Genomic DNA, 27,558 nt, shown 5'->3' on the forward strand with positions numbered 1-27,558 from the left:
CAACCCTATTTGTGCCACTTCTCAAAACAGTTTCTGTCCAAAATGGCACAGAGAGCCACATCACAGGCCTTGCACTTCCATGGAGTGACGTACCTTTTCTTGTCAACTTGTTGACAGTGTTGACAAGCCCTGCGGCCTGCTGTGGCTTTGTCTTTGGCCTCTGTAACATTGGAAATGGCAACAGGAACATGGTTGGTGCTCCTTTGAACTGGAACCCCTGCCTGGTTCACTCCGCACAGCTGGGCCACAAGTTCTGCCATGAAGTTCTTGTGTGTCATGGGTGTGACCTGTTGGGTTGTGCTGATGTCACAGTGCAGGATGTATGCATTGGTTGCTGCCATGTCCACAAAGTGCACAAACAGGGTACGGTACCAGTAAGCAGTTCTGCGGTGGGCGGAGTAATACTGAATAAGCTGGTCCGACAGGTCAACCCCTCCCATGTGCTTGTTGTAGGCCATGATGGGAGTAGGGCAGGGAATGTCTTTTACTACCCAGTGTCCAGGTCCTTCCTTCACCTTCCTCTTGACAGCCTCGCCAGAAAACGCTGGGTGGATTGTGGAGCACACCGACACCTCCCGCGTATCCATCCACTTCACAAAGACCAGGGGATCCTCTCTGATCCATCTCACAGTCCCCCTCTTGGATTTGGTGGTGAGGTCATTTTCTCTGCCACTAGGACACCCTTTCCTGTTGCTCCTGTAGGTCCCACAGGCTCCAAAATTCATACTAGCCAATCTCAGGAACAGTTCTGGTCTTGTATAGAAGTTGTCCATATAAATATGGTATCCTGTACCAAGATGTGATGGCTGAATGAGGTCCATGACAGCATCATATGACAGTCCATGCACGCTGGGTGTGTGTGCTTTCCCAACATACACATTGAAGTTCAGGGTGTAGCCATTGTTCGACTCTGCCAACACAAAGAGCTTGATCCCCCATTTGGTTGGTTTGTCCTTCATGTACTGGGTCATGCCAGTTTGAGCTTTTGTAGCCACCATCCTCTCGTCGACTGACAGTTCCTTCTTTGGATGGTAATAAGCCTGGCAGGCAGTCCGAATGTCATCCATCAGAGGTTTGACCCTGAACAGTTTGTCGTGCTGTGGTGTACCCTTGAGCTGGTCATTTCTGACATCCTCCTCTGGATCACTGAGGTGGATGCTCCATGATATGGACCGGAATCTGTCTCTTGGCATGACCTTCGCTGGAAATGGCACAGATAAGATGTGGTTTTTTTTCCAGTAGTCCTGGATACTTGGCAGAGTCACCAATGCAGTGTACATGAGGAGACCCATATATTTGTGCATTTCCTCAACATCAACATCAGTCCACTGGTATTTGCTCCCCTTCTGCTGTTTTCTTGCTGCCTGTTTGTTGGTGTTTCTGCAGAGTGTCCTCACTGTATCTGCAGCGAAGTAGAGCAGGAAGAGGTCCTTTGGTGTGTACTCTGAATGCAAATCCACCTGGGCTCCTGGTGGTCTGCGGGGCCTGAACCTACTGGCTTTTGGGGCAGTGTCAGGATCAGTCTCGGTTTTCCATGGCTCAGAGCTCTGTTGTGGTTGTGCTGCTGACTGGGCTGGAGATCTTGACCTGGTCTTGGCCTGATCTTGATTCCTTCCACGCCCCCTCTGTGATGGCCTCCGTCGGCTTGTTGTGGGGGTGGGGGTAGGGGTTGTTGATGGCCCAGGCTGCTCGTCGTCGTCACTGTACAAAACACGTAAACAGATTCAAGATTATTCAAAGTTCAAGATGTTCATTGGCATTTGCAGTACAGTGAAGTAGAATAGAATAATATAATAAGATAAACGAAAGCAATAAAACACAAAGTCCGTTTAGAAAAATGTTTGTCTTTCTTACCTCACGTTTTCCGCAACAAAATCAGGGTCCTCGAGCTCATCCTCGCCACTCTCATTATCCGACGACGAAGTTTCTTCGTCGCTCATTTGAAATACTAAGTCGACGGCTTGATCAATATGAAGTGTGTGCCTCATTGTGCTTAACATTTTGCACAAAAACTATACTACTGACAATAAAATACTTGTATATTATACTTGCAATGGCTATTTGTCATGTGACTCATGTGCATTTGTTCATGTACTCGTGTGCATCCTGAAGAACCGGGTTAGCACAAGCACACGTTTTTTCCGTTCCTTTTTATCACAAAAGACGACAAAGTTATTATAATAAATGCAACGCGCTCATAAAAGAGCGCATATTTTGACGCACTTTTTTCATGGAATTGAAATGATCATAACTTTGGTTTTAGTTGGTGTATTTACATGAAACAAACACTCAAATGTGGAACGCGCAGCATCCAAACCAAGTGACGCGGAGGGCTGCCGTCGATTTCATGCGGAAGTGGAGAACCGAACCGGTTATATTTGATGTGTAACGTTAGATAATTCTCTCGCATCACAAATAGTTGACCAAGCAACCAGTAGGGTCATTAAACAATGTAGTTGCAGCATTAACGTTTCATCTTGTAAAACTGCTTGGAGAAAGCATTTATTTTCCTTCAAAACTTCGAGGACTGAGCCCCCCCTATCTGAATCTTCTCAGGCATCTATCTCTTCCTTTTCTTGAATAGCTTTGACAATTATAAACCACTAGGGCCTATGGCAACCTATGCTACCTTCAAGTAAATAACAACACTTTGATAATCAGACAAAATATTTATTGACTTTTTTTTTATAGAAATGCCAGTATTATAAAATGTTAAAAAAAGACTACCATTGTGCGTGAACACCGTGACTAGTATTGATGTTGGAATTCCAGTGCAAATACTTTACACATTCATACATATTGATAAACAGTATAAAACATGAGTAGAAAAACAGTTAATACCATCTTTAAAAAACAACAACATTCATCTTGTGAGGATCCTTAGGAGTCATCTTTGCAGCTTTGGCGGACCATAGAAAAATCAGCATATAAAACATATAAAATAATTTATTTTAAAAAACAACACCATTATAATCAAACAAAACATTTACCATGAACAATTCTCTTGTTTATTGATGAACACAGTTGGATATGATCCAGGGCCACTTTCAGGATATTGAGACATTTGTTCAGTGGTCAGACTTCTTAGGGTTGGAATGGAGAGTCGCAGAATCTTAAAGGAGACAGACTAATAATATTACAACCAGTTCAGAGAACAAGCACACCTTTCCATACCTGCTCATCCTACACACATCTCCATCCTCAGTCAGTTCTAACAGTATCGGACAAACACCCCAGGAGTTAAACAATCTCCTAACCACTTCCATCAAGGTCAACTGATGAATACAGAAAGGATGCTTCCCCCAGTGACTGAAAACACAAGCCTTCGTGGTTCCTCTGGGCTGGATAGGTAGAGTGAGTGGGTGTGTTCCACTCCCACTCACCTGGGCCATTCAGGTAGAGGGGGGACAGGCAGCTCAGGTACAGCCAAGTCCTATTCTCTTGCAGCCACCGCTGCCGATAGCCAATCATATCAGGGGAGCAGGTGGCCTGACCATGCCTCCTCCTGTCCCCACTGGGAGGCAAGGACAAATAATCCTTGCTAACTGGGTTGGGAGATATTGTGAATGAATACAGTTACCCATGAATATGCAATAGCAATTCTCCACTCATGTTTGAAGGGTGCCCATCTCTAAGGTTGGCTTTCAAATCATCATGATTTGGCCCATGAGCCTCCCTCCAAACGAACCAACACCGTCTTGTGTAATCAGTCACGATCAGTCTAAGGCTACAGGCCCGAATAACTTGAGTAGTCATTGATTATAATTCAGTAGGGCTGCATTCATTTCTGTCACTTCATGATCACTGAAGAGTGTCCTGATTACACAGGCATTGTCTCCATCAGTGCCCTCTTCACCCTGGGGATTGTGGGTAGTGACTGTGTTTGGCCCCAATTAATTCAATAACGCTCCTCATCCTTTACCCAGTGATATGTGACATAGATTCTTCATACTCCTCCACCAATGGTGCATTCTTGCAGATGGTGTAGCCTCAATCACACACCCCGGATGACTCACCCCCAACCCCCTTCGGCTTCCCTCCCTCCCTCACCTGGGTGTCCTCCCCCCAGCCGTTGCTGGACCTTCTCTAGGTGGTTGATATACTCAGTCAGTGACCGCTCGGCATCCTGGGATGTCCCTACAGAGCGCTCGGAGACCACGGTGGAGTTGGAGTATCCCCTTAGGAGCAAAGTACGAACACAATTAAACGGTCGCAATCTTTTTCTTCTTTTTTTAGTTTAACCTTAATTTACACAAGTTATTCCCAGAAGAGACCTGTTCAAGAGATGTCACACATATTTACACAAATAAGTAGTACATCAAGAATTACAAGACAGCTGTCCTAAATTGAATTAAATTCTTCCATGATATTTCGAAATGGAGATGGATAAACATTTAGTCATAAACGCAAGCATGCTGTACCTGTTGTGTAGACGGAAGGGCGATTTCATTGGTGGAACTAGAGTTGAGACCACACCCATATGGGTGGGGCTACCATCTCTCGTGGGCGGGGAAGAGTTGTGTATGGCTCCAGGATGTTGCTGTCTCAAAACCTCTGTCCTGGATCCTGTCAGAAAGACACACAGACAGTTATATTGAGCCAAAGGCTTTTTAATGAAACACTTAGCGGGGCCATTTTCTCTTTGAGCCAAAAAGGCAAAAGCTGACCTTGTGCGTGTCCGTTGACAGTGCTAGATGTGGTTACGCTCCTCCTGATAGCTTTCTGCCACTTCCTGGTCAAGAACCTCAGTCTGAAAGAGAGAGATATGCTGGGGTTACCTAACTGAAGTCACAACAACTGCTGGTAACATCCCTACCGCACGCACGCACACACACGCACGCACGCACACACACACACACACACACACACACACACCTTGAAATGGCGACAACTGCTCGTACAGCAGCTCTGAAGCGTGTGAGGGGTCTGCGTTGGCCAGATAGCGGGGGTGAGGGGTGCACCCCCATGCGGGCGATCAGACACAGCGTGGCCTGTTCACAGTCCTGGAAGCCCCCCAGCAGCAGCAGCAGGTAGCGCTTCTGGTACACCAGAGACTTCCGGAAACTCTCTGCCCTCAGGTAGCGTTCGTACAGGCGCTGCACCTGCGCGCAGGAGGGAAACACAGGGCCTATCATGAAGAGACAACCTCAACAGTACTTTGAGTAGCAGAAGAACAGAGAGAACATTAAAACCATGGTCACCAAGTGCTGTGCGTGTGTGTGGACGCATTACTTTGCTGTTGTTGATATCAGCAGCCACGGCGGGTCTGTTCCGGGTTTCCGCAGTGACCTTGGCGAGCTCGCTCTCTGAGCGGCGGAGCTGTCGCTCCAGGCCCCTCAGGGTCTGTTTGAGATCCACTCCCTCCCCGCTCAGCTCCGCCACGCGACCCGACAGCTCCGAGTTCTCCTTCAGCAGCTTCTCCACCAACGCCGAGGAAGACGACGACGACGACTGGAGGGAGAGAAGGAGCGAGAAAAAGAAGAGAGATTGTTGCATTATCCCCCTCCAGTCCGACCAAAAAAACAAGAACCTCCTTAAAATCGCATCCCCCACAACTGTCATCCTAGCGATGCCAAACATTCAACCAAATCCCATCTACCCCAGACATCCTAACGCCCGTGTGTACCTGGTGGTTGAGCAGAGGGGTGCCAGCCTGCACGGGGCCAGCCTGGGCGGGGCCAGCCAGGGCGGGGCCAGCCAGGGCGGGGCCAGCCTGGGCGGGGCCAGCCTGGGCGGGGCCAGCCAGGGCGCCGCCGTGTGGTCGCGGGGCTCCTGCGGGGAGGGTGGCGCGGGAGCCGGCGGCCAGTCTCTGGGAGGCCATCTCTCTCTCCTCCCTCTCCAGCTCAGCCAGAGTCTGCTGCAGCTCGCGCATGCGCTGCTGGTCCTGCAGCCTCAGCAGTGCCAACTCGCTCTGGACACGGGGGGGGGGGGGCAGAGGGGGAAGAGACAGGGGACCACGTCACGCGCCAAACAGGGGCAGTTTACGGAGCTATTTTAAGGTATCGGAGGTATTCTGGACGCTCTTTTACCTCAACTATATCAACACTGGAGGGGAAATCGGCAAGCCCTTTAACAACACAAGCTTTTAGAGATCATCTCAGCTATCAATGAAGGGGGTAGAGGCCGGTTTGAATGCGTGTTCTGGCAGAATAGACGTCTCACCAGTTTGTCGCTGGTCCTCTGGTGTCGCCGCTCTCTCTCCGCCTGCTCCTGCCTCTCCTTCCGCCTCTCCCTCTCCCTCTGCTCCTCCCTCTCTCGCTCCTTCTCCCTCATCTGCTGCAGCCTCTCCTTCAGCTCTCGGAGCTCCGCCCCTTGGCAGGCGGCGCGCTCACGCTCCGCCTCTAGGGCGCCGCCCGCCTCCTGCTTCTGCTCCTTCAGGGCGGCGGTGGCGACGCGGAGGCGGGCCGTGGCCTCCTGCTCTCTCAGAGACTCCTCCCTCCTCCTCCGGTCCTCCTCCTCGCCCTTCCTGCGGCACTGCAGCAGCTCCGCCCTCAGCCTGTCCGTCATTGCGGCGAGCTCCTCCCCTTGCCGCCTCTCCTGCTCCAGCTGGGAGCGCATGTCAGAGATGAACTTCCTGTCTCGGGTGGCGTCGGCTTCCTGCCGGCGAGCGATCTCTTCGAGTTGCCGGCAGCAACGCTCCCGCTCCTCGTCCAGCTTCCTGTGGGCGTCGGCAATCTGAGAACGGGTGTCGACTAAGCTCGACTCCATCTCTCGGACCAGATTCTCCTGTCGGGCCCTGTCCTGTGATTGGGCCTCCAGTTGACGGGTGGAACGCTGCCGCTCCTCCTCCAGGTCCTTGTGGGCGTCGGCTAACCGTTTGTCGAGCTGCGATTGGAGTAGGAGGCCTCGGGAGTGCTCGATCTGAAGCTCTCGTCTGAGGTTGCTGACGGTCACCTTCTCCTGCTCCAGTTGACTCCTGACGGACACGACCTCTGACCCCTGCTGCTCCAGAGAAACACACAGTGCCTGGGGGGACAGACTGCATCGGTCATGGCCCGTCTTACACAAACACATCAATGTAGTGTATGTGTGTGTGTGTGTGTCCGTGTGTATGTGTGTAAGAGAGTAACAAAGTGTGTGTGTATGTATATACCTGTCGTCTCTCCTCTTCCTCCGTCCCCCGTCGGAGTGTGTGTGCTCTCTCCTGCTCCAGTTCCAGCTGGACATCTTGGACCCGGCTCTGTTCCTTCCTCAGAGCCTCCTCGCACTCCCCCACAGCCAGCCTGGGGAGCACACACACATCACACACACACACACACATCGTCACACACACGACTACACACAGAGCTACTCTACACACGGAGGTACACACACTCCAGACAGACCGTCGCTGGCATGCTCATGGGTGTTTGGGGTGGAGAGAGAGAGAAGGTGGACCTGAGCTGATGGATCTGGTTGTGTAGCTCCTGCAGTGTGTTGTGGGCGGAGTTCAGCTGTTCCCGGCTGTGCTCTAGCTCCTCCCTCAGCTGGGTCTCAACCTGTCCGCCAGGCCACGCCCCGTCTCCTCTGCCGTCAGGCTGGAACACACGCACAGTGTTTGAGTGCCTTTGTGGGATGCCTCCGTTTTTAGTTCACCCGACATTAACACAGAGACTGAACCGCCTAGCTAGCAGTACAATGTTGGTGCCACGATATGGCTACTGTTAAACACAGTAGACAGCAGAACAGGACTGACCTGTGGGTCCCTCTGTGCCATGCGGCAGAGAAGTTCCCTGAGCGCGATCACCGTTTCCTGAAGTGCCCTCTTTTCCTGTTGCCAGCCCAGGGGAGGGACCGAGGCCTGGTCCAATGGGAGGCCTTTACCCTCTGAAGGACAGAAGGTCTGGTCCAGTAGGGTTTTGGTGTCCGAGAGGCGGGGCTGGGACGAGGAAGCGGCCGGGCGCTGCGACAGAGCAAGGACCCTGCAGCTCTCCTGGTACACCCTCTTCAGCAGGCCCTGGAGGGGAGCAGGGTTCACGTCGGCTGCTCAGAATACCACTGTGCGTGGCTGCCTGTCTCTGTCTATAGCCCGTGTGCGTCAGAGTGCACCTACCTGCAGCTCAGGAGACAGCAGCTCGTCGCTGTAGCTCATGCTGCCCGCAGCGCTGTCCGTGTTGGCGGCGGGGTTCATGCCCCGACAGCGTAGGTACTCGATGAACTGGGCGTCCAGTCGCTCCGTCTGCTCCAGCTCCACCCTCAGTCTCAGCCCCAGCTCGGAGCTCACGTCTGTTTGGAGAAGCGGGGGGGAGGGTTTTTTTACTTAACACGTCAGGAAACGTTGCATTCCAAAACCTCAGCCGCCCGCACGGACACACGTACTGCTGCCATATCCGTCGCTGGCCCACTCGGGGGCAGACAGGGAGGAGGTGGAGCCCAGAGGAGAGGAAGGAGCCGTCAGGTCCAGGTTCTCCAACTCGTGCACCTGAGGGAGAGACAGGGCCACATATTGAACCGTCCCCAAAGGTTGAAAGAGTCAACTGACAGCAACAAGGGAGGTTGAAACGGGTAAAGTTACTTTATCAGCATCTAGCGAGTCCAGCATGGAGAAGTTATCGGAGGCCGAGACCGAGCCTGGAGAGCGGGTACTGCGCGTGGTCGGTTCCGGGGTGATGGTCCTGGACCGAGATGGGTCTGGCCTGCCCCTGGTGGAGGCCTTGTTCGGGTGGGGCTCCAGCCCCGTGCAGTTCAGGGCACTTAGCTCAGAGAGATGGGAACCCTGGAGAAGCGAGGTGTGAAACCCCCCTCTAATCTTGTCCTCGGAGCACTCCAGTCTTCGGAGAACCTCCGGGGAGCTCAGCGAAGCTTCGTCCCGTGACCCACACACGACCTCCTCAAACCCAGGACGAGAAAGATCTGGAGGAGACAAAACAACAACAAAAAACACTCGTCATCAAAATCCATCTATATCAGTAAAGCAAGTCTGTTCATAACTTGTCCCAATGTCCCAGTTTGCGTGTGACGGCACACGTTTACCTTTCTGTGAGTATGACTGGCCGTGAGGGGGCGTGGCCTGCTGCCTGAGCTGGAGCAGCTCTCTCTGCTGATAGGCCAGCTCCTCCTCCTGCACCGCCAGGTCCTCCTGGAGGCCCCTCAGCTCCACCTTCAGACGCTGGTTGTAGGTCTCGAGGTCGGCGAGGGCGCGGTCTTTGGTCTGAGTGATGGGCAAAGCGGAAGCCAATCAACCTTTGACGGAGCTTGTCTTACGGCGTCGGCACAGGATAGTGACGCGTAAGAAGGTGTTTCTATCGAAGGAGACAGAAGGATAGGACGTACCTGGCCTTCCTCCTTCAGTTTCTCGGCTCTCTCAGTACTGCAGCTTAGCCCCTCCTTCACGGCGGCTAACTCCGCCCTCAGGGCCTGATGCTCCGCCCCCAGCCGGGCAAGCTCCGCCTCCCTCTGTCGGAGCGCAGTGTCTGCCTTGGCGAGGGTGGCCTCAGCGTGAGTCTGGAACAGACACCACGAGGATCAGCATCACAAATGACAGATTCGAAAACATAGATACAACAACTAACTATTCTATCATGAATACACGTTTTGACGTTTCTAATGAGAGCCATCTGTGTTGCAGACGTCAGCTGTCATTTCGAGTTGTTGTTTTCTGACTTCATAAATGAGTTGAGAAAAATGTAAAGCAGGCAAAGCAGAACTCTGTGCTGTAACCCCTCTCCAACCACAACTATTCCTTACCTCAGCTCACCAGCACTCTGCTCTACGTGGCACAGTGAAGGACATTTAAAACCAACTTGTTTGTTTATGTTTTTCGCAATTCAGCTCAAATGAGAAACCTCCTCCTTGCTTCCTCTTTGCAATGTCACTTCCTCTGTGAGCAAAATGATGTCGTTTGTGGGCAACGTCCGAGATATTCTCAGCATCCCTCCCCCTTTCTTCCCTTTACTGCCCTCTTTTTCTCTCATACCCTCATTAGTCGGGCTCCTCCCACCCCTCTGTGTTCTAACTATATCCAGCTGTGGTAGGGTGATGATCTCACCGCCTCTCTCTAAGGCAGAGTAATGCTAGCTTACTGGGCTGAACAGCATTCCTCTACAGGGTTTTGGGCCATTCTTTCCACTCACCAGCACTTCCTTCTGAGACTCCTCCTGATTGGCTCCTCTCTCCTCCAACTGGAGACTCAGTTCCTGGACGCGGGCTTGAAGCGAGGTCACACCCTGTCTGAAGCGTTCCCTTTCCTCCCGCAGCTGCCCTTCCCTCCTCCTCAGAGTCTCTCGCTCCGCGAGGAGCTCGGCCTTGCCCGTCTCCATGGCGACCACCTCCGCCCTCGCCTCCTGGACCTGTCTCTCGAGAGTGCGTGCGCTCTCCCTGAGCGACTCGGCTTCTCTCTCCCTCTCCCCATCCCTCTCTTTCAGACTCGCCACCTCCTTCTCCTTCTCCTCCTCCGCCCTCTGAAGCTCCAGGACCAGGGAGTTAAGCTGAGCTCTCTCCCTCTGGAGGACACTCACCACCTCCTCCTCCCCTCTCCTGGACTTCTCCTCTTCCAGCTCGGCCTCCTTCAGAGACAGCAGGCGGGCAACCTCCTCCGCCCTCTCCCTCTCCTCCCTCAGCCTCTTCCCCATCTCTGCCCCGTGCCCCCGGTACTCCTCCTCCTGGGTGTGCAGCAGCCTCTCCATCGCCTCCTTCTCCCCCGCCAGCGCCTCCACCTGGCCCTGGAGGGCCTCGGCGCGCGAGCGGAGGGAGCGAGAGGAGGAGGCGTGGAGGAGCCGCAGCTCCTGCTTCAGGCTGTGGCCTTCCCCTCTCCTCGGCGCCCCTCGGAGCAGGGGGTGAGGGGGCTCGGGGCTGGGGGACGGCGAGGGCGAGGGGTTCACGCTGTCCCCGTCCTGGGAGTCGCTGACCTCGTGCAGGGTGGGGCCTGACGCGTTGAGCTCGGCCTGCAGCGTGCTGATGACCTCATGGAGTCGCTCCTCCTCTTCCTGCTTGTCCTGGCGCAGCCTGATGAGGTCACAGTGCAGGTGCTCCACCTGAGAGTGCAGGTCCTCCAGATCAGCCTCTGTGGTCTGGACAGAAAGGGGCAAGGAAAGAGTCACAATATTGGTTATTGCTCCAACTGCAATAACACTAGCCACAAAAGTACAATAGTGTGTATATGTGTGTGTGTGTGCTAGGATCAATATGTGAAGGATGAGAGATCAAACTATGACATTACCCATGAGTGAATTTGCTCATGGACACCAACATGGGTCCAGCTTTGGCTCGCTAAATTCATTACTGTGGATGGCAAGATGAGCTCAATTTGGCCCCTAAATGGATGTGTGTGTTGAGTCAGTACTACTGACCATGTGGGTCCTGGAGTTCTCCACCTCCTGCTCCAGGCGCTGGAGCTCCTGATTGAGGTGGTCAATCTCCTGGTTCTTCTCCTGCAGGAGAGCAGAGGGGAGGCTCTCTTCCTCCCCCTCCTCCTCCCCCCTCTCCCTCTCCTCCTCCCTCTCTTCCTGGCGAAGAGCGAGACTGGACACGTTCTCCTAGAAACAGAAGGACCCGTTAATGTCACTGGGAGCTTTTTATAGGATTTGAAGTGTGTCCATTTCAACACAGCAATACATGTGGGTTTGGACACACACACACACACAAACCTTCAGAGCAGCAATCTGATCCTGTAGCTGGCTGACATGATCTGCATTCTGATTGGTTAACACCTCCAGCTGTAGCGTAAGGTGTTTTAACTCTGCCTCTTTGATGGTCAAGTCTCTCTGGACCTGCTCCACTTGGCCAATCAGGTTCTCCACCTGGAGCGAATCACAAAACACCACTCATGGAGTTCAGGAAAACGGATATATAGTCCGTTTTAGTGACGGAGTGCACTTACACACTCTGACCAGACGGGGGCACAAAATTCCTGACAATATCCCATTAACCAGCTTCAAAACCACACGTGTCAGGTCACAGGTTGTCGGGCCAATGACCTGAACCAGAAAAGCTTTTCAACCAAACACACACCTGCCGTTCTCGGTCCTGGAGGTCCTGCTGGGTCGTGTCCAGCATGTCTCGCAGCTGCTGGGTGGGGTCTGGCTGGTTGTCATGGTAACGGTGTCTGGTCTCGTCCAGTTTGGACTGCAGGGCCGAGATCTGGAGCCTGTTGGACAGCTGCTGTTGCTCCAGAGCCTGTTTGTCCTGAGACACACACAGAGACGCACAGTTAGCGGTGAGGGATTCTCCTGGTAAGCGGCCTGTTATTCAAAACGTTTGTGTGTGTGTTGTGCACAACCACAGAGGCCGCTGAGACGAAAAACTATTCGGGAGATGTGAGAGAGAAAACAGTGAACAGCAGCACTCACGTGCGCTTAATTAACCAAGGAAAAACTCTTCCGGGGAGCCTTGCTGGGCTGTTGTCCCTGGTGCTGGAGGTCTGGGAAGGCTCTGAATCTCCGAGGATATCAGAGTGTGTGTGTGTGTACCTGTGTAAGCTCCAGCTCTCTCTGCTTGGCTCGGTGCAGCTCTTGCTCCAGCTGGCTGAGAGCTCGGTTGCTCTCCGCGCTGCTTAGCAATGCCTGCTCCAGCTCTCTGATTCGCCCAGCCAGCTTGTCAATCTCCTCGTTGCGCTCGACGACGTCACGCTGGGCTTGCTGATTGACCGCCAGCAGAGAGGCGTGGTCTTCCGTTTTGTCCCTCACGAGAGCCTGGAGACTCTCCACCTGAGGAGACACACAGGGAGGCCATCTTGGATCCGAAGACACCAGTTGCTTTGGGAGAGTTCTTGTATTGAGGTATGTGACTAGGTAATGAAGCCATTCCGGATCTGCAGCCAACTACAACTACTAAAGCCAAGCAACATAAGACAAGCTCAAAGTTCAGGGTAAAAAGACCAGGGTAGGAATCAGTGGTAAGAATGGATAAAGGGTAGAAAAAGAGGTAGAAAGGAGGTTAGAGAACTTTCTGTCGAACAGATGTTCTAATCGGCAGAAAGTTCTCCAGATGAGTTTAGAAGTGTTATCAGTTGGACGATGATAATGTTAAACCCACACACACACACACACGGAGGAGGAGGGGGGGGGAGCTATGGGAAAGGTAGTAACTGGACTACAGTGATATTCCATACCTGCAGAACCAAGTCCTCAATCTACAGCATTCCGTTCAGAGCAAGAACAAACGACAAACACACAGCAAAACGTCAGCAAGTCCATAAAAGCACTGTGCCCGTGCTCCAGTTGTGCACGGACTCTCTGTAAAAGCCGTCGCCTATTCTTCCACAGCATCAACACAAGTCGTCAACAAAACAAACGTTTCAGGGCCACACGCCGAATGCACACGAGGAAAACACAAACATGCGAGCAGTAGCACCTTTCCAATGCAGATACACAAAACTATTCTTTTCACACAAAAAAAAACACAACTATCTCACGTTAGGAAGACACAAGCCGGTATCATTTGTCAGTTCCCTGTATTATGAGTGTGTGTTTCCAACTAGGGTGTGGAGTGTCTACACGCAGCCCCATGAGGAGCTGGTGTGTAAGTCCAGCCTGGCGAGGCTCACCCTCTGGCCCTTGTCGTCCCCAGCAGAGTGTCCTCTGGCCGTGTGTCTGAGCTGGGACTCCAGACGGCCGATCTCCTGCTGGAACTCGTCTCTCTCGTGCTCACGCTCCACCGCTTGCTCCTGAACACACACGACAGGGAAATATAAGAAGTGCTGGTTTTGATCATGCTTGTGTGCACACATGCATGGCTGTGTTGCACTTGCGTGTATGTGGAAGTGTGCGTGGATGATGGGGCGGACACTCACATCGATAAACTGCCGGTTGTGCTTGAGCTGCTTCTCCAGGGCCTGGACGCGCTGGTTGAGGTCCTCGCTCTGGGCCCTGTGGTGCAGCTCCGTCTCCAGGCCCTTTGTCTCCTGCTCCTCCAGCTCGGCCTCCAGGGCCCGGAGGCGGAGGGACAGGCAGCCGTGGTCCTTCTCAGCCTGCCGCTGCACGTCCAGCCTCTCCTGGGCCAGCCGCTGGGCCTCCGCCAGGAGACCTGCCAACGGGGGGGGGGGGGGGGGGGGGGTTTAAAGCTTTAAACACATGCAGTAGAGAGGTCATGTAGTCACACCCACACCACAGGAGAATGAGAGACCGTCTGCAAAAGTAACACTTTTAGCACATCCTTCTGGAGTATTTAATCCACACACAAGCCACTGTAGAATGAGATACTGTATGTTGAATCCCACTTTTAGCACATCCTTCCTTCTGGAGTATCCAATGCGCACACACACACACACCACCTAGAACAGCGTTCGCTGGTGGTCACACAGCAAACCCAGCCATAGCAGCAGCACTGCAGTTGCACACTCTCCCACATGCCACGGCCTCGATGCTGGGAGGGTCAGGACCAGATGGCCCTCAAAACTGCACTGCAAAAGCAACGCCCTTGCGCACACACACACACACGTGACCCACAAACCTGTGCCACCCTCTATCTGTCGACAGCAGCCTAGGGAAAGAGCACACACCTGAGCACAGGCATTACACGACACATTTAGATCAGCAGGCCCGAGGACACATAGTATCACACACACGCACACACACACACAGGATGGGGTCCAGACAGATTCTGACCCCCCAAGGTGCACAGCTTGAGATGCATCTACACCCCTCCTCCTCCCTCTCCACCCCACCCATCCTCTCCATCCCCCCCTCACCTCTCTCCCTCTCCCCCAGGCCGGCGCTCAGATGGTCCCTCTGGCGCAGCAGCAGGGCGTTCTCCTCTTCAAGCTCCTGGAGCTGCACCCGGAGGCTCTCCAGCTCCACGCCGAGGCCCTCCGCCCGGTGGAGCTGCACCCGGAGGCTCTCCAGCTCCACGCTGAGGCCCTCCGTCTGGTGGAGCTGCACCCGGAGGCCCTCCAGCTCCTCGGCCAGCCGCTCCTCCTGGGCCTCCTTCTGCTGCAGAGCCTCCTCCAACACGGCCTTCTCCGCCACGTAGCCCTCCAGCAGGCCTGGACACGCCGCCCGGACAGGCAGACAGAGGTGGGGGGAGGGGGGGAGAACGTGGAAACATCTTATTTGACACACACAGTAGAGGACACTCTGTTTCATTATCAACACTGCAGAAGAAGAATCGTCTTATCTGCTCCATCTGTGTGTGAGTGGCACGAGGTTCAACCAATGAAAAGTTGGGACTCCTGTGACGGCTCTTACCCTCAGCTTTGTGGAGATCCAGCTGTAATTGGCTCTTCTGTCCCGCCTCCTGGTTGAGCTGATCCAATAGGTGCGTGTGCTGCTGGAGGAGCTGGGCGGAGTCTTCTCGGCCCTGGGAGAACCTCTCCTTCAGAGAGAGGTGGACGCCGTGGGTCTGCAGGAGCTGCACGGGAGCAGAGAGGAAGCAGAGCATCTGTCAAAGCCCCAGACACACTGTGTCCTGTGGGTGTGTGTGATTTACATGATCATGTATTTGAGAAGGGATGTTGTTGTTGTCCCACGTCTGGTAACAGAGACCGTTCCTTGGCATGATCCGAGGTAATACTGTTAGAACACTGCACTGCTGGTCCATGGTCATCTACTGCACCTAGAATATGCACTTCCTGGATGGAGCCTCCGCTAAAAGAAGACATGGAAAGGTGTTTGTGCGTCACCTGTGTGTTGGCCTGGTTGAGCAGCTCCAGCAGCGTGTCTATGGTGTGTCGGAGTCGACCGCAGGCCCCCAGCACCGCCTCCTCTCCCTCGGGCCGGAGGTGTGTGTCCGCTAGCAGCAGGCTCTCACACACACGCTGGGACAGCTCCAGGTCATCCACTGAGACCTCCGATACAGATACACTTCCTGGGGACAAACCAAAGCAGCTATCCAATCAGCCGCCAAACCAATGCAGCTATCCAATCAGCCTCCATCCTGCCTCCAAAGGGGGTCAACCATGCAACAGCAAAGACAGCCCAAATCCAACAAATATTTTTTTAAGTCATTATTTTTCCAAACATACCCATCTGCTGTACGTCTCGGCTGCCCCCAGAGGCTCTCTGATTGGTTGTCTGGTGCCCTGACTCCACCCCCTGAAGGGGATCGCCGACCCCGACACAGGCGCCGACCCGCCGTCCGATCAGCTCCTCTGTTGCCATGGTGCTGCGGACCACCTCCAGCAGGACGTTCCTCAGCTTCTCATTGGCCAGGAGCAGGTCATGCCTGGAGGGGTGGGGGGGGACGTTTCGTTTAGCCTCTTTTTCGTTTCATCCAAAGCAACATACACACAGAGCATTTCGAAAGTGCGAAGAGGATGAAGGATCCTCAGGGCTCGCACCTTCAGACATACTGACAGCTGACACCTCCAGGACTATCAGGCTACTCAACTCACCACACTTGGAACTCGCCCTTCGGCCATAACATTCTTAATGGGAACTACGTTTGCACTACCGATTGTACAGTTCTTCAGATATATTCATATTGGATATGTGAATAGTTATATTTGAGTCCTTTTAACTCTATTTTTCTTAGCTTTTCTTTTTTGCTTAGATGGATGCTCCTCAGAGTCGTAGCCCAGTGCCTGTCCCCGGCTCCTCACCTCTCCTGCTTGGTGTTCTTCAGGTCTTCTGTGAGCATGTCCAGCAGGTTCCCTCCCTCCTGGGCCTCCCTGTCTCGCCGCTGGAGGAGGGTGTCCAGGGTCTCCATCTCCCCACGCTTCCCCTCCAGCTCCCCCTGCAGGCAGCCCACCTCCGAACGCAGCTGGGGGGGGGGGGGGGGGGGGGGGTAGAGGGAGGGAAGGAGAGGAAGGGGAAGGAGAGGAAGGGGAAGGAGAGAAGCCAGAGGACAGGTAAATGGATGGATAAAATGAGGGGGTGAATGTTTGTCAATTAAATGCCATTATGTTAGATTGGAGATTAAATGTTTGGAGATACTGTTTCGACGTTTAAAATTAGGTTAAAAACGTTATTGTTTAGTCAATTCTACGACTGTTAAAGGTAAGTATGTTACTAGTTGGAGGCAACGGGGGACGGGTTGTTTCCATCCTTATTCTTTAAGTATAACTTATTTTAGAGTTCTCTTCCCCTGGAACAGATTTCATGTTCCAAATGAGGGGGGCTGTCGCTGTCTTGGTGTGTGGGGTTGCATCAAATTCCCCTTTTTTGCTCTGTTAAATTGCTGCACCAGTCCACACTTGACCGGTGGGGATCTCATTCTATTATGACTGTAACTGTTAGCTGCTCCTGGCATTCTCTAATCCCTGCTCTCCTCTCTCTGTCCCCCCCCCACACACATCCCTTGTGGTGTGGGGGGTTTGAGTTGTCAGCACCTGCCTGGTCGTCGGTCAGCCAACGCTGGACCTGGTCGCGAGTCTCCCGGTCCTGTCCTACATCTATAAAGTTGAATAATGGATTTTGGTGTTTTAAAAACCCATCGACACTGTATGACTATGTTTAGCCTGTGTTCTGCTCCTCTCTCCCACCAACCGTCTCTGGAGGAGGGGATCCCTCTCTGAATTGCTCCTCCCAAGGTTTCTTCCATTTTTTTTTTCTCCTGTTGAGAGTTTTTTGGGAGTTTTTCCTTGTCTTCCTTGAGGGTTTAGATTGGTTGAGGGGCAGTTCTATGGGCATATGTGAAGCCCTCTGTGACATGCTTGCGTGTAAAAAGGGCTATACAAATAAATTTGATTTGATTTTGATTTGAAATGTCCCCGGCAGAAGTGTATTTGTCCGTCACGCGCACACACACACGCAAAGGATTAGCATAGCGATTAATGGGTACGATAATCTCTTTAGGAGATCTGTGTTGCAGTTGCAAAAGAGAAAAGTCCGACCTTATAATGGATGTAGGGCTACCTCTGCTCGTCTGACACCAGGTCAAAAGTCAGGAAGAAGAGGGGTTATCCCTCTTTGATCTGCCTTTTCTGTTGTTCTCCTCCAAGTGATCAACCAAACTAGACTCCGCTTCCAGACTAGCAATTCTTAACCCCCCCCCCCCATCCTCTACACCAAGGCCTGTCTGAACTTGCCCAAAGAGCCCCATGCAAGATTTTTACTACACATCCATTGTGTGTGTGTGTGTCTGTAATGTGGTGTGTAACACCACATTACACCCACACATTACACCCAGTGAATGACACCCACGACACCACAGACATGGCAACTGTATGTTTAGGTGCTTGTGTGTATGCATGTGTGAAAGAAGGTGCGCGCGCGCGTGTGTGTAGTACCTGGGACACCACAGTGTCAAGCTGCTGTAGCTGGGCAGAGAGCTGGCTCATTTTCTCTGTGTAGCTGCACTCCTTCTGCTCGTACTCAGAACTGAAACCCCGCCTCTGCTCATCTAGCTCCGCCTCCTTCTGCTCCTCAAACTCCGCCTTCAGAGAAAGTTGACACACAGATGTGCGTCCAGAAAAATGTCTCGGTCAAATCTCTCTCTTTCGCGCCACCTCTCTGTCCTGACAACAAACCCCCAGCCTGGGAGGAACTAACTGACAGGAATGGGTGACTGCTAGCTTGTTCACCACATAAGCTCAACTGATAAAGATTTCAAAAGAGTACAAAATAAAACCTTCTGCATCAGAGGATAAAAAAAGCTCAAATCCATCCCATTTAGCCACCGTTCACGTGGCTCTAATACACACGCACAGACGGTGGACGCACAAATGTGAATCACACACACAGAGACACACTCCTATATGATGAAGGGATTACGCAGGCAGCGGGCTTGTGCAAAACTCCATTTGGGACAGTGGCCAAGCATGAACTACCGCCAGGGAAGGGAGCAAACTGTTGGGGGCTTAGAGGGGAAGAGCCCTCGCTGTTAGATGGACACACACACGCAACCACACAATAATCCGGAGTCATGACATAATGACGTGTGAAAGAAGGGGGGCTCATCAGAGACACAAGTTTAATAACACACAGATGATCTAGAAAACTGCTTTTCCTTCAAATAATTATCCGGAAACTGTCCTTCCGTCCACCAACGAACACGAGTGATGAAGAGCAGCCTGTTTTTTGGGGGGGGTCGTCTTTCCCAGCTTCACCATCCAACTTTGCACAACTCTACCTGCCTTAACTTCCTACCTTCCTCAAACCCATTTTACTCACCCCCCCCTCCCTGACTCACCCCACCAGCTTCTCCCCTCCACCCTCCCTGACTCACCCCACCAGCTCCTCCCCTCCACCCTCCCTGACTCACCCCACCAGCTCCTCCCCTCCACCCTCCCTGACTCACCCCACCAGCTCCTCCCCTCCACCCTCCCTGACTCACCCCACCAGCTCCTCCCCTCCACCCTCCCTGACTCACCCCACCAGCTCCTCCCCTCCACCCTCCCTGACTCACCCCACCAGCTCCTCCCCTCCACCCTCCCTGACTCACCCCACCAGCTCCTCCCCTCCACCCTCCCTGACTCACCCCACCAGCTCCTCACCTCCACCCTCCCTGACTCACCCCACCAGCTCCTCCCCTCCACCCTCCCTGACTCACCCCACCAGCTCCTCCTCTCCACCCTCCCTGACTCACCCCACCAGCTCCTCCCCTCCACCCTCCCTGACTCACCCCACCAGCTCCTCCCCTCCACCCTCCCTGACTCACCCCACCAGCTCCTCCCCTCCACCCTCCCTGACTCACCCCACCAGCTCCTCCTCTCCACCCTCCCTGACTCACCCCACCAGCTCCTCCTCTCCCCCCTCCTCTCTTCTCACTCACTTTTAGTTGGCTGATCCGGTCTTGCAGGCACCTCTCAGATTGGACTCTGGAGAGTTCCGCCTCTTCAAGGAAGTGCAGGCGTTGCCGTGACGATTCCTCCTCGATTTCCTTGCGGCACGCCTCCAGTTCACGTGTGGACACACTCCTCACCTCCTGCATGCAAAACACACACATGGGGTTGACAAATCCCCAGAACTTCCAAACACAGGGCTGAAGACAGCGCAAAACTAAAAAAGACACGTAGCCCCCAGCCCCGACACACACACACACACACACCTGCAGCTTGAGCTGGTGCTGGGTGTCAAGTTTCTGCTTCTCAGTGTTGAAAGTCTGAGCCAGGTCCTGTAAAGCAGCGCTATGCTGCTGCTCCAACTCCAACACCTGTGAGCACAACACACACCAATCAGAGTGGGCAAAGCACTGAGAATGAAACATCATTTCTTTTAAATAAAAATGTTATAAAACAGATGATGCATGGTCAAATGACGGATGGAGGCATGGAGAGGTACCTGGTTCCTGAGGGCTTCCAGGGCCAGGCGGTGTGCGGTCTCCAGGGCTTCCCTCTGGGTCGCTAGCTCAGTCTGAGGAGAAGAGAAGGCTATTCAGGAAATGGTCACTTCCCTGGTTACTGTAGCTAGGTTTTTTCACTCCCTTTCAGAACTGAGCACGCTCAGTCTGCCTCTCACCTGGTGTGCGTGGCTGAGCTCGGTTGCCATGGCGCTGAACTTCTCCATGTGCACCTGGGCCAGTTCCCTCCTCAGCTCCTCTCGGCTGGACAAATGCTCCGCCCGCTCGCGCGCCACTTCCTGTCTGAGGGCCGCCTTCCCCTGCTCCACTTCCTGTCTGCACTTGTCCTCCAGCTGCTCAATATGTTCCCTCAGGGTCTAACATTTACAGGAGGTGAGAGCAGAGTTGTGTGTGATCTGCATGGGCTAAATGCATTGAATTCCACAGGTGTGAGCCATCGTTCAAAAGAACAAGGAAATCATCAAAACGTCAAAAAACAACTAGGCTGGTTTTCCTGACCCGTCGCTACGCTCCACTCACCTGGATCTCCTTCAGGTAGGTTGCCTCCAAAGTGTCCATGTTACCCAGCATCCTCCTCTCCAGCTCGTCCCGTTCTTCCTGGTGCCTGTGATTCAGCTCTGCCTCCTGGGCCTCCAGCTGCGCCTGATTGGCCTCCTCAAGGACCGCCTCAAGGCGATCGAGCTCCGCGTTCCGCTGGGACTCGAGGCGCGTTTCCAGGGCGACGAGCTCAGCCTTGTGCTTGGAGGCCAGCTCGGTCGCCATGACAGCAATTTGCTCTTTGTGACTGGCAGACAGAGAATCCAGTTCTGCTTTGTGATTGGCTCGGAGCGTGTCTGTCTCTTGTGTGCGAGCGGCGAGTAGTTTGGTCCTCTGGAGCTCCAGGTCAGCCTGGTGTTTGTCCCTCAGCTCCCCGAGAGAGAGCTCATTCTGCTGGGCTAGACGCTTCTCCAACTGGCCCCTCTCCTCCTGGAACCTGCACAGACCCGTGTTCAAACACATGAAAACACCCAAGAACGCGATAGGAAACATTGCAGAGTTACGGGGATTCATTACTAGTGAGTAATCAGACCTCAAAATCATGAGACTAAAAGACCTCCAACCATCTCCACCCAACCTCCCAAAGAGATGTCCCCCCGTGTCGGGCTCACCTCTCCTGGGCTTGCTGTAGCCTGTCCTCCCCCTGTTCCTGGAGGAGGGCGGTGAGTTCCTTCACCTCAGCAGCCATGCAGCTCTTCGCCCTGCGCAGCTCGCTGTCATACTGGGTGTCCAGTTTCTGTCTCACTGCCACCACCAGGGGGTCTGAGAGAAGGTGGGGGAGGGGAGAAAGTTATATAGGAGGTCAAATAGGAGATAGAGAAGCCGAAAGAAGGGAAGTAAAGGGTAGAGAGAGCGTGAACTGAAGTGGCCCCGTCTTACTCGAGTCCTGGTCCAGCGAGTCCTGCAGACTCTGCAGTCGCTCCCTCGCCTCCTCCAGCTCCCTCTCCAGGCTTCTCCTCTCCTCCTCCCGCCTCAGGGAGGAGACCTGCTCCTCCTCCCGACTCATCTCGGCCTGCTCCTCCGTCCCGCGCTCCCTCTCCTGGCTCTGCGCCTCCTCCAATCGGACGGTCAGCTCCTCAGCAAACTCCTGCTTCAGCTGCAACAGGAGACCCATATTTGAGTGATCGGGAGCAAATGGGAGTATTTTCTGGAATACGTCTTGTGTATAAGCTGTCTGATGACACACCCGTGTGGATGTGTTTAAAGGGCCTGTGTGTGCAAGTGTGTGTTTGCACCTGCTGCGCGTTTCTCTGCAGCTCTGCGGCATGATGCTGCGTAAGGCTGGAGAGGCGTGTCTCCAGGGTCTGGATCAGGGTCAGTCTGGTCTGGAGCTCCTCACTGTGACGCCACATGCGCTGCTCCACCTCCACCTGGACATCGCCATCATCACCAACACCACCATCATCATCATCATCATCATCACCACCACCATCACCACTGCCGTTATCTTCAGGCTTTTAGATATTGATGATGTGTTGACATCAGTCTCTCTTACCTCAACCTGCCTCGCTGCCTCCAGACGAATCCTTGTCAGTTCTGAAACAGAGAAGGAAGAATGACTTTGGTGACATTTGTATCTGAAATGAATGGAGCTCTATGTGTGTTTATGTAGTGTGGGCGTGCGTGTGTGTGTGTACCTCTGACATGGCTGTCGGAGATTTTGGCTCGAAGTTGCTCCAGCTCCAAAGCGTGGCGAGTCCTCAGCTCCTGCAAGTCGCTATAGTAACGGTCGGTGAGGTCAGTGCGCACCTGCAGACAGAAGTGGCATAATAAACTTGAAAAACTGGTCAGGAAGTACAAACTGTGAGTGAGTGTATGTGTGTGTATGGTGGAAGGTTTGTGAAGGGTGTGTGTGTGTGAGTGGTGGAAGGATCGTAGTGTGCGTGTGTGTGAGAATGAGTGGGAGAGCAAGTGTAGTGACCTGCAGCATGTCCTCTCTATTGGCCAGAGCCATAGAGGAGCGCAGGTGAGACATCTCCTGAGTGTGTCTCTCCTCCAGCTGCCCACGCAGCGCGTCCAGCTCCTCCTGAGAGAGACAGGAGAACAGAGGGAGAACAGAGGGAGAACAGAGGGAGAACAGAGGGAGAATGTGTGTGTGTGTGTGGGGGGGGGGGTCAGAAGTGGCAGGAGAGAGAATCAGTAACAATACTTTCATACACACAGCTGAGCTTGAAGGGTGTGTGTGTTTACCTTGTGTTTCTCAAGTTTGAGGGTGATCTCAGCCAGCATTTCATTCCTCTCCTCCTCGCCTTTGCCCTCCGACATGAAGCTGAACAGAGAACACACGCAGCATCAGAGCCACCCAAAGAGCCGAGAGGATGTCACTTATCATGGCAGTAGGCCCGCTAGTGTACCTAGCATCCCCAGTCTTGAGTACAGACTCCTCCAGGGCCCCCTCCACCAGCCTCAGCTGCAGCAGGGCGATCTCCTCCCTGTAGCTTTCCTCTGCAGCCCGCAGGCGTTGCTCAAAGTACCTGCATACAGAGCCATGGGTGTGTCAAAGTGTACCTTCACCTACGTGGACACAATAAGTTAGGTGTGTACGTGTGTGTGTGTGTACGTGTGTGTGTACGTGTGTGTACGTGTACACGTGTGTGTGTGTGCGTACCTCCTCAGGCTCTCCAGCTCCGCCTCATTCTGCTGACGAATCTCTCTCCTCTGCTCATTGAACTCCACCTTCAGTCGCTCGATGTCATCAACGCGCGACGAGCGAGCCAGTAGCTGCTCCTTCAGCTCTGTCGGGGGGAGGAGGGAAGGGCAGAGAGAGAGGCAGAGAGAGAGGCAGAGAGGCAGAGAGAGAGAGAGGCCGAGAGAGAGGCCGAGAGAGAGAGGCAGAGAGAGAGGCAGAGAGAGAGGCAGAGAGAGAGGCAGAGAGAGAGAGAGGCAGAGAGACAGAGGCAGAGGCAGAGACAGACAGAGACAGAGAGTAGTGGGATGAAAAGGCTTGTTTTCTATCTTGTCCTTGAGCATTTGATACCGTCAAATGACCTCTCCTCTGTGTGTGTGTGTGTGTGTGTGTGTGTGTGCGTGGGGTGTGTGTGTCTGCTCCCTCACCTCCCAGCTCCTGGCGGCTTGTCCTCATGCTGTCCAGCTGAGCCCACAACTGGGCCACCTCCTGCTCCGAGCTCTGTTTGAGAGACACCTGCTCCTCTAGCAGACGCGCGGCCTGACCGGGAGAGAAGGACAAGAAAAGAGTGGGTTTATTTATTGGAAGAAAAATCCCATTTGTTGCTGAAGAATGTGTGTGTGTGTGTGTGTGTGTGTGTGTGTGTGTGCGGAGGGAGAGAGGGAGGGGGTCTCACTTCTTTCTGCAGGGCGCTCTCTCGCTCCTCGAGCTGCTGTATGTGCTCCTCTTTATCCAGCAGGACCTTCTTATAGCTGGACACCAACTCTTCTAGCGAGCCTGGGCAGCAGGGAACACACATCCAGACAGTCACAGTGTGGTCACACCAATGCAAGGGCGGACATTTGGAAATAAGGTCTTTCATGGGCCAACTCCTTGACAAGCTTAAAAATAGCCCTGTGTTATCCTAAGTGAGGGTGGCGGGGACAGAACGGCGGGGAACTCACGGCCTGCAGTGTCCCTGTCGCTCTGGGCTTGGCTCAGCTCCTCCTCCAGCCTCTGGATCTCCTTCGCTGTGGAGGCCTGGAGCTCCTCCACCAGGGCCCTGGAAGAGGACAGATCTGCCCGGGTTTGGGTGAGGGAGGCCTGGGTATCGGCGAGGGTCTGCTGGACCTCTGACAGTCTGGTCTGGAGGTCGGCCTGATGTTTCTCTGCCTCCCGCCACTGCAGCCTCAGAGCCTGGGAACAGAGCAGGAGGAGAGAGAGAGAGAGAGGGTGAAAGTTCAAGTGAAAGACAAGTTCCAAAACGTTCAATTAAAGTAATACTACTGAAGAGACTGACAGACGTCGACAGTTTTGAGAGCATTACCTTCATCTCCGTAGCGTGTTGTTCCTCAATGGACGCCTTCTCCTTGGAGACGCTCTCACACTTCTGCTCCAGCTCATCTACACACACACACACACACGCACGCAGTCAACCTACATGCAGACATGACGATGATGTTCCAACGTGCCCTAGTTAAAGCATGTCAGGCCTGGTGACCTCTTCACCCAGCTGCTGCAGATGCATGGTTAATGTTGGCTCTGCCCCGGGGGCGCAGCACATGCTGTGTAGCAACGTACACTTCTGTTTGTTCTGCTCTGGGAGTCGAGCACAGTCACAGTGCACAAACAGCCATGGGCAGCCAAGTCAAAAGCAGATAGGGACGTTCCAATTGAAGGCCACAGTCTTTTCTCAGTATGTCTGCTCCAAGCGAAGGGATTTTTCCTCCGTATTCTTGAATCAACCGCCGGGATTCCCAATACCTTCCTCCTTATCTGTCCAGCTCACCTAGGCTCCTCTGGTACACCTCCCTCTGTCTCTCCTCCTTGTCCAGGCTCTGCTCTCTCAGCCGGTCCAGTTCAAACTGCTGGCGGGCCTGCAGGACGGCGCTCTCCTGGGCCCACTTCTCCCTGAGCGAAGCCTGGAGCTCGCTTAGAGCCGCCTCCCGCTCCCGGTGCAGGTTGGTCTGGGAGAGCTCCAGCTGGGCGGTGTGGAGGTTGGTCAGGCTCAGGCGCAAGGCCTCCACCTCTAAGGACTGGTGGGACTGCGGGAGGGAGGAGGACGCGTGGGTTACAGGGTGTGTGTTTACGTGTGTCTGCGTGTGTGTGTGTGGTGTGTGTGTGTGTGTACCTGTGTCTGCTGTATCTCAGCCTGGTGGGCAGCCTCCATGCTCTCTCGATGGTCAACAGAGAGCTCCGCCTTCAGACGGCTAAGCTCCTCCCTCTGCCTGGAGCCCAGCTCTGACATCATCCTCTGGTGCTCCCTCTCGTTCACCTTCAGGGATGGGGGCGGGTTAGAAGCTTCCTAAAGTCCCTGGTGTGTCTGTCTGAAGAGCTCTGTGAATGTCCATGGCTCCTTCAAGCAATTCTTAAAGCAAGTGTTTTATATGCGTGTGTGTCTACCTGTTTTATCAGGCAGATCTGCCGCCTCTGCTCCTCCTCCAAGGCGGCCCTCTGCTCACGGAGCTCCGCCCCCACACGGGCGTTGAGCTCCCGCACCTCCTTGTGATGTTCCTCCCGCAGCTCCCGCACCTCCTCCTGGTGAGACCTCCTCATCGCCGCCGCCGCCTCCTCCGCAGCCAGGAGCTGCCGGTCCAGGAGGGCGCGCACCTCCACCTCCCTCTCCTCCCTCTGCTCCTCCAGGAGGCGCCTCGCGGTCCGCAGCTCCTGCTCCTTCTCCTGGCGCTCCTCCTCCCATTTCTCCCTCTCCTCGGCCACCTGGGGTGAGGATGTCATGACTGCGGTCAGACAAAGACGCCCTTGTCTTTTGCTAATGGTTTCCCTAATCCCATTTCTGAAGCAATTCCTATGTAACAACCGCATGCAAACGCCACGCTCCTCGGGCCTCACCTCTTCGTCCTTGGCGTCGAGTTGCTTCTGGAACTCCTCCAGCTCCTCCTCGATGAGCTCCTCCATCCTCCGGATCTGGGCGTCGCGCTCCTCCTGCCTCCTCCGCTGCTCCTCCTTCTCCTGGGCCCCGTGGCTCTGCGCCTCCTCCAGGCCGGTCAGGTTCTGCTCCAGGCCGAGGAGCTGAGACTCCAGCTCCGCCCTCGCCCGCTCCGCCCCCTCCAGCCGGCCCGCGCTCTCCCCCGCCTCCTCCCGCAGCCTCGCCGCCTCCCGCCGGACCTCCTCGGCCTCGGCGAGGGCCTGGTCCAGCTCCATGGTCTTCTGGCCCAGGAGCGCCGACGAGGTTTTGAGTCTGCTTTTGGTCTCCTCCAGTTCAGCACATACCTGGTCACGGTGAGCCTGGATCAAGACAGGGGGCTATATATAAATGTATTTAGAACAACACACTTGCATACACACACACACACACACACTCTCATTGACATACCTGTAAGGCTTGCAGCTGCTTGCCAAAGAGCACCTGGACCTCGGAGGTGACCGAGTCTCCTGCCAGCTTCATCTCCTGCAGGGAGGACACCAGGCGTTCCTGCTGCTTCAGCCGGGAGACGAGCACCGCCTTCTCCTCCTGCACCTCCTTCAGCTCCTTCAGCTCCCCCTGCAGACCCTCCCGGTCCTTCCCGGGGGGGCTGAGGGGGAGGAGGGAGTCCTCGCTCTCCCTCTCCTCCAGCAAGGCGCTGAGTTTGTTCTTGAGGTTGTCTTCCTCGTGGCTCTTCGCGTTGACCTCCTCCTCGGCCCTCCTCCTCTTCTCCCTCTCTTCCTCCATCTCGTCCTGGCACCTCCTCCCCTTCTCCTTCTCCTCCTCCAGCTCCCAGAGCGCCTCCCGTAGCTCCTCTGTGACCTGCGCCCACCTACACATGTGCACGGGTTTCAAACTCGGACCCAAAAGCTGCCTTCAGAAGCAGTGCCACCGTTTCTCATTAGACCAGATGACCTTTGTGTTTTGTACAGTTTGGATTGTCCCGTTTTCTACTGATATGTACGGGCTGTTACTGCTTTCTTGACCAGGCCTACGTCAAACACACATCTCCCAGGATAAAAAGTAAACACACACACAAACGTCTCACCTCTCCCGGGCCTCCTCCAGATCCTCGGCGCTCTTCTGCACCTCCTCCGTCAGCACCTCCTGCTCCCTCCGGAGCTCCTCACACTGCTGGATGAGCAGCTCCTTCGCCAGGTCCGGCCCCTCGCTGAACTCCCCCTGGGACAGCTCGCCCGCCGAGGACCGGAGCCACCCCAACGGGGAGCCGTCGCCCGCTCCCTGGTCGTCGCCCGCGGCGACGGCGGAGCTCCTCGGGAGGGAATAGCTGTGGAGGTCGAGGGTCTGCTCCTCCCGGAGGGAGTGGCGAGAGAGGGAAAGCTGGGACTGGTCTTCCAGGACGTCGCTGTCCAGCTCGAACCTGGAAGGAGGGAGACGG

The 27,558-nt window shown here is 54.3% G+C and overlaps 2 protein-coding genes across 3 annotated transcripts in view; both read right to left on the reverse strand.

The window, feature by feature from the left end:
- Positions 1-5: 5 nt before the first annotated feature.
- LOC134026645 (piggyBac transposable element-derived protein 4-like) lies at positions 6-1,940 on the reverse strand. Its single transcript, XM_062469535.1, has 2 exons — positions 1,855-1,940; positions 6-1,701 (listed from the first exon to the last, which is right to left on the reverse strand). The coding sequence occupies exons 1-2, from the start codon at positions 1,938-1,940 to the stop codon at positions 6-8; spliced, it is 1,782 nt and encodes a 593-aa protein (XP_062325519.1).
- Positions 1,941-2,649: 709 nt separating this feature from the next.
- pcnt (pericentrin) overlaps positions 2,650-27,558 on the reverse strand; it is a 30,884-nt gene continuing 5,975 nt past the window's right edge. The window contains exons 7-61 of one of the 2 annotated variants that reach the window (XM_062468907.1): positions 27,208-27,540; positions 26,571-26,991; positions 26,087-26,482; positions 25,640-25,954; positions 25,368-25,511; positions 25,026-25,281; positions 24,564-24,640; positions 24,202-24,433; positions 23,934-24,034; positions 23,686-23,797; positions 23,240-23,366; positions 22,986-23,105; positions 22,822-22,900; positions 22,553-22,657; positions 22,269-22,380; positions 22,127-22,167; positions 21,867-22,001; positions 21,511-21,727; positions 21,243-21,393; positions 20,614-21,067; positions 20,253-20,450; positions 20,076-20,147; positions 19,843-19,947; positions 19,567-19,719; positions 18,083-18,229; positions 16,454-16,614; positions 15,878-16,077; positions 15,536-15,720; positions 15,102-15,264; positions 14,606-14,899; positions 13,709-13,941; positions 13,463-13,582; positions 13,028-13,048; positions 12,387-12,623; positions 11,929-12,102; positions 11,565-11,717; positions 11,268-11,453; positions 10,053-10,988; positions 9,253-9,423; positions 8,953-9,130; positions 8,495-8,832; positions 8,299-8,401; positions 8,033-8,205; positions 7,676-7,936; positions 7,378-7,517; positions 7,094-7,223; positions 6,163-6,966; positions 5,627-5,911; positions 5,233-5,451; positions 4,876-5,102; positions 4,668-4,750; positions 4,422-4,566; positions 4,051-4,178; positions 3,384-3,545; positions 2,650-3,112 (exon numbers count right to left, since the gene is read on the reverse strand). In XM_062468907.1, coding sequence (XP_062324891.1) covers positions 3,069-3,112; positions 3,384-3,545; positions 4,051-4,178; positions 4,422-4,566; positions 4,668-4,750; positions 4,876-5,102; positions 5,233-5,451; positions 5,627-5,911; positions 6,163-6,966; positions 7,094-7,223; positions 7,378-7,517; positions 7,676-7,936; positions 8,033-8,205; positions 8,299-8,401; positions 8,495-8,832; positions 8,953-9,130; positions 9,253-9,423; positions 10,053-10,988; positions 11,268-11,453; positions 11,565-11,717; positions 11,929-12,102; positions 12,387-12,623; positions 13,028-13,048; positions 13,463-13,582; positions 13,709-13,941; positions 14,606-14,899; positions 15,102-15,264; positions 15,536-15,720; positions 15,878-16,077; positions 16,454-16,614; positions 18,083-18,229; positions 19,567-19,719; positions 19,843-19,947; positions 20,076-20,147; positions 20,253-20,450; positions 20,614-21,067; positions 21,243-21,393; positions 21,511-21,727; positions 21,867-22,001; positions 22,127-22,167; positions 22,269-22,380; positions 22,553-22,657; positions 22,822-22,900; positions 22,986-23,105; positions 23,240-23,366; positions 23,686-23,797; positions 23,934-24,034; positions 24,202-24,433; positions 24,564-24,640; positions 25,026-25,281; positions 25,368-25,511; positions 25,640-25,954; positions 26,087-26,482; positions 26,571-26,991; positions 27,208-27,540 — 11,257 coding nt within the window. In that variant the 3' untranslated portion in view covers positions 2,650-3,068. The remainder of the gene's footprint in view (positions 3,113-3,383; positions 3,546-4,050; positions 4,179-4,421; positions 4,567-4,667; positions 4,751-4,875; positions 5,103-5,232; positions 5,452-5,626; positions 5,912-6,162; positions 6,967-7,093; positions 7,224-7,377; positions 7,518-7,675; positions 7,937-8,032; positions 8,206-8,298; positions 8,402-8,494; positions 8,833-8,952; positions 9,131-9,252; positions 9,424-10,052; positions 10,989-11,267; positions 11,454-11,564; positions 11,718-11,928; positions 12,103-12,386; positions 12,624-13,027; positions 13,049-13,462; positions 13,583-13,708; positions 13,942-14,605; positions 14,900-15,101; positions 15,265-15,535; positions 15,721-15,877; positions 16,078-16,453; positions 16,615-18,082; positions 18,230-19,566; positions 19,720-19,842; positions 19,948-20,075; positions 20,148-20,252; positions 20,451-20,613; positions 21,068-21,242; positions 21,394-21,510; positions 21,728-21,866; positions 22,002-22,126; positions 22,168-22,268; positions 22,381-22,552; positions 22,658-22,821; positions 22,901-22,985; positions 23,106-23,239; positions 23,367-23,685; positions 23,798-23,933; positions 24,035-24,201; positions 24,434-24,563; positions 24,641-25,025; positions 25,282-25,367; positions 25,512-25,639; positions 25,955-26,086; positions 26,483-26,570; positions 26,992-27,207; positions 27,541-27,558) is intronic. The other variant, XM_062468908.1, reaches the window with a different exon arrangement.

The sequence above is a fragment of the Osmerus eperlanus genome, chromosome 9, assembly GCF_963692335.1.
Source record: "Osmerus eperlanus chromosome 9, fOsmEpe2.1, whole genome shotgun sequence".
Taxonomy (NCBI): domain Eukaryota; kingdom Metazoa; phylum Chordata; class Actinopteri; order Osmeriformes; family Osmeridae; genus Osmerus; species Osmerus eperlanus.

Excerpts from the sequence above, each read along its gene's own strand:
- LOC134026645 (XM_062469535.1), bottom strand. The coding sequence starts at position 1,940 with ATGAGCGACGAAGAAACTTCGTCGTCGGATAATGAGAGTGGCGAGGAT. Across the intron at positions 1,702-1,854 it reads TTTGTTGCGGAAAACGTGAG|TGACGACGACGAGCAGCCTG; the intron begins GTAAGAAAGACA and ends TGTTTTGTACAG.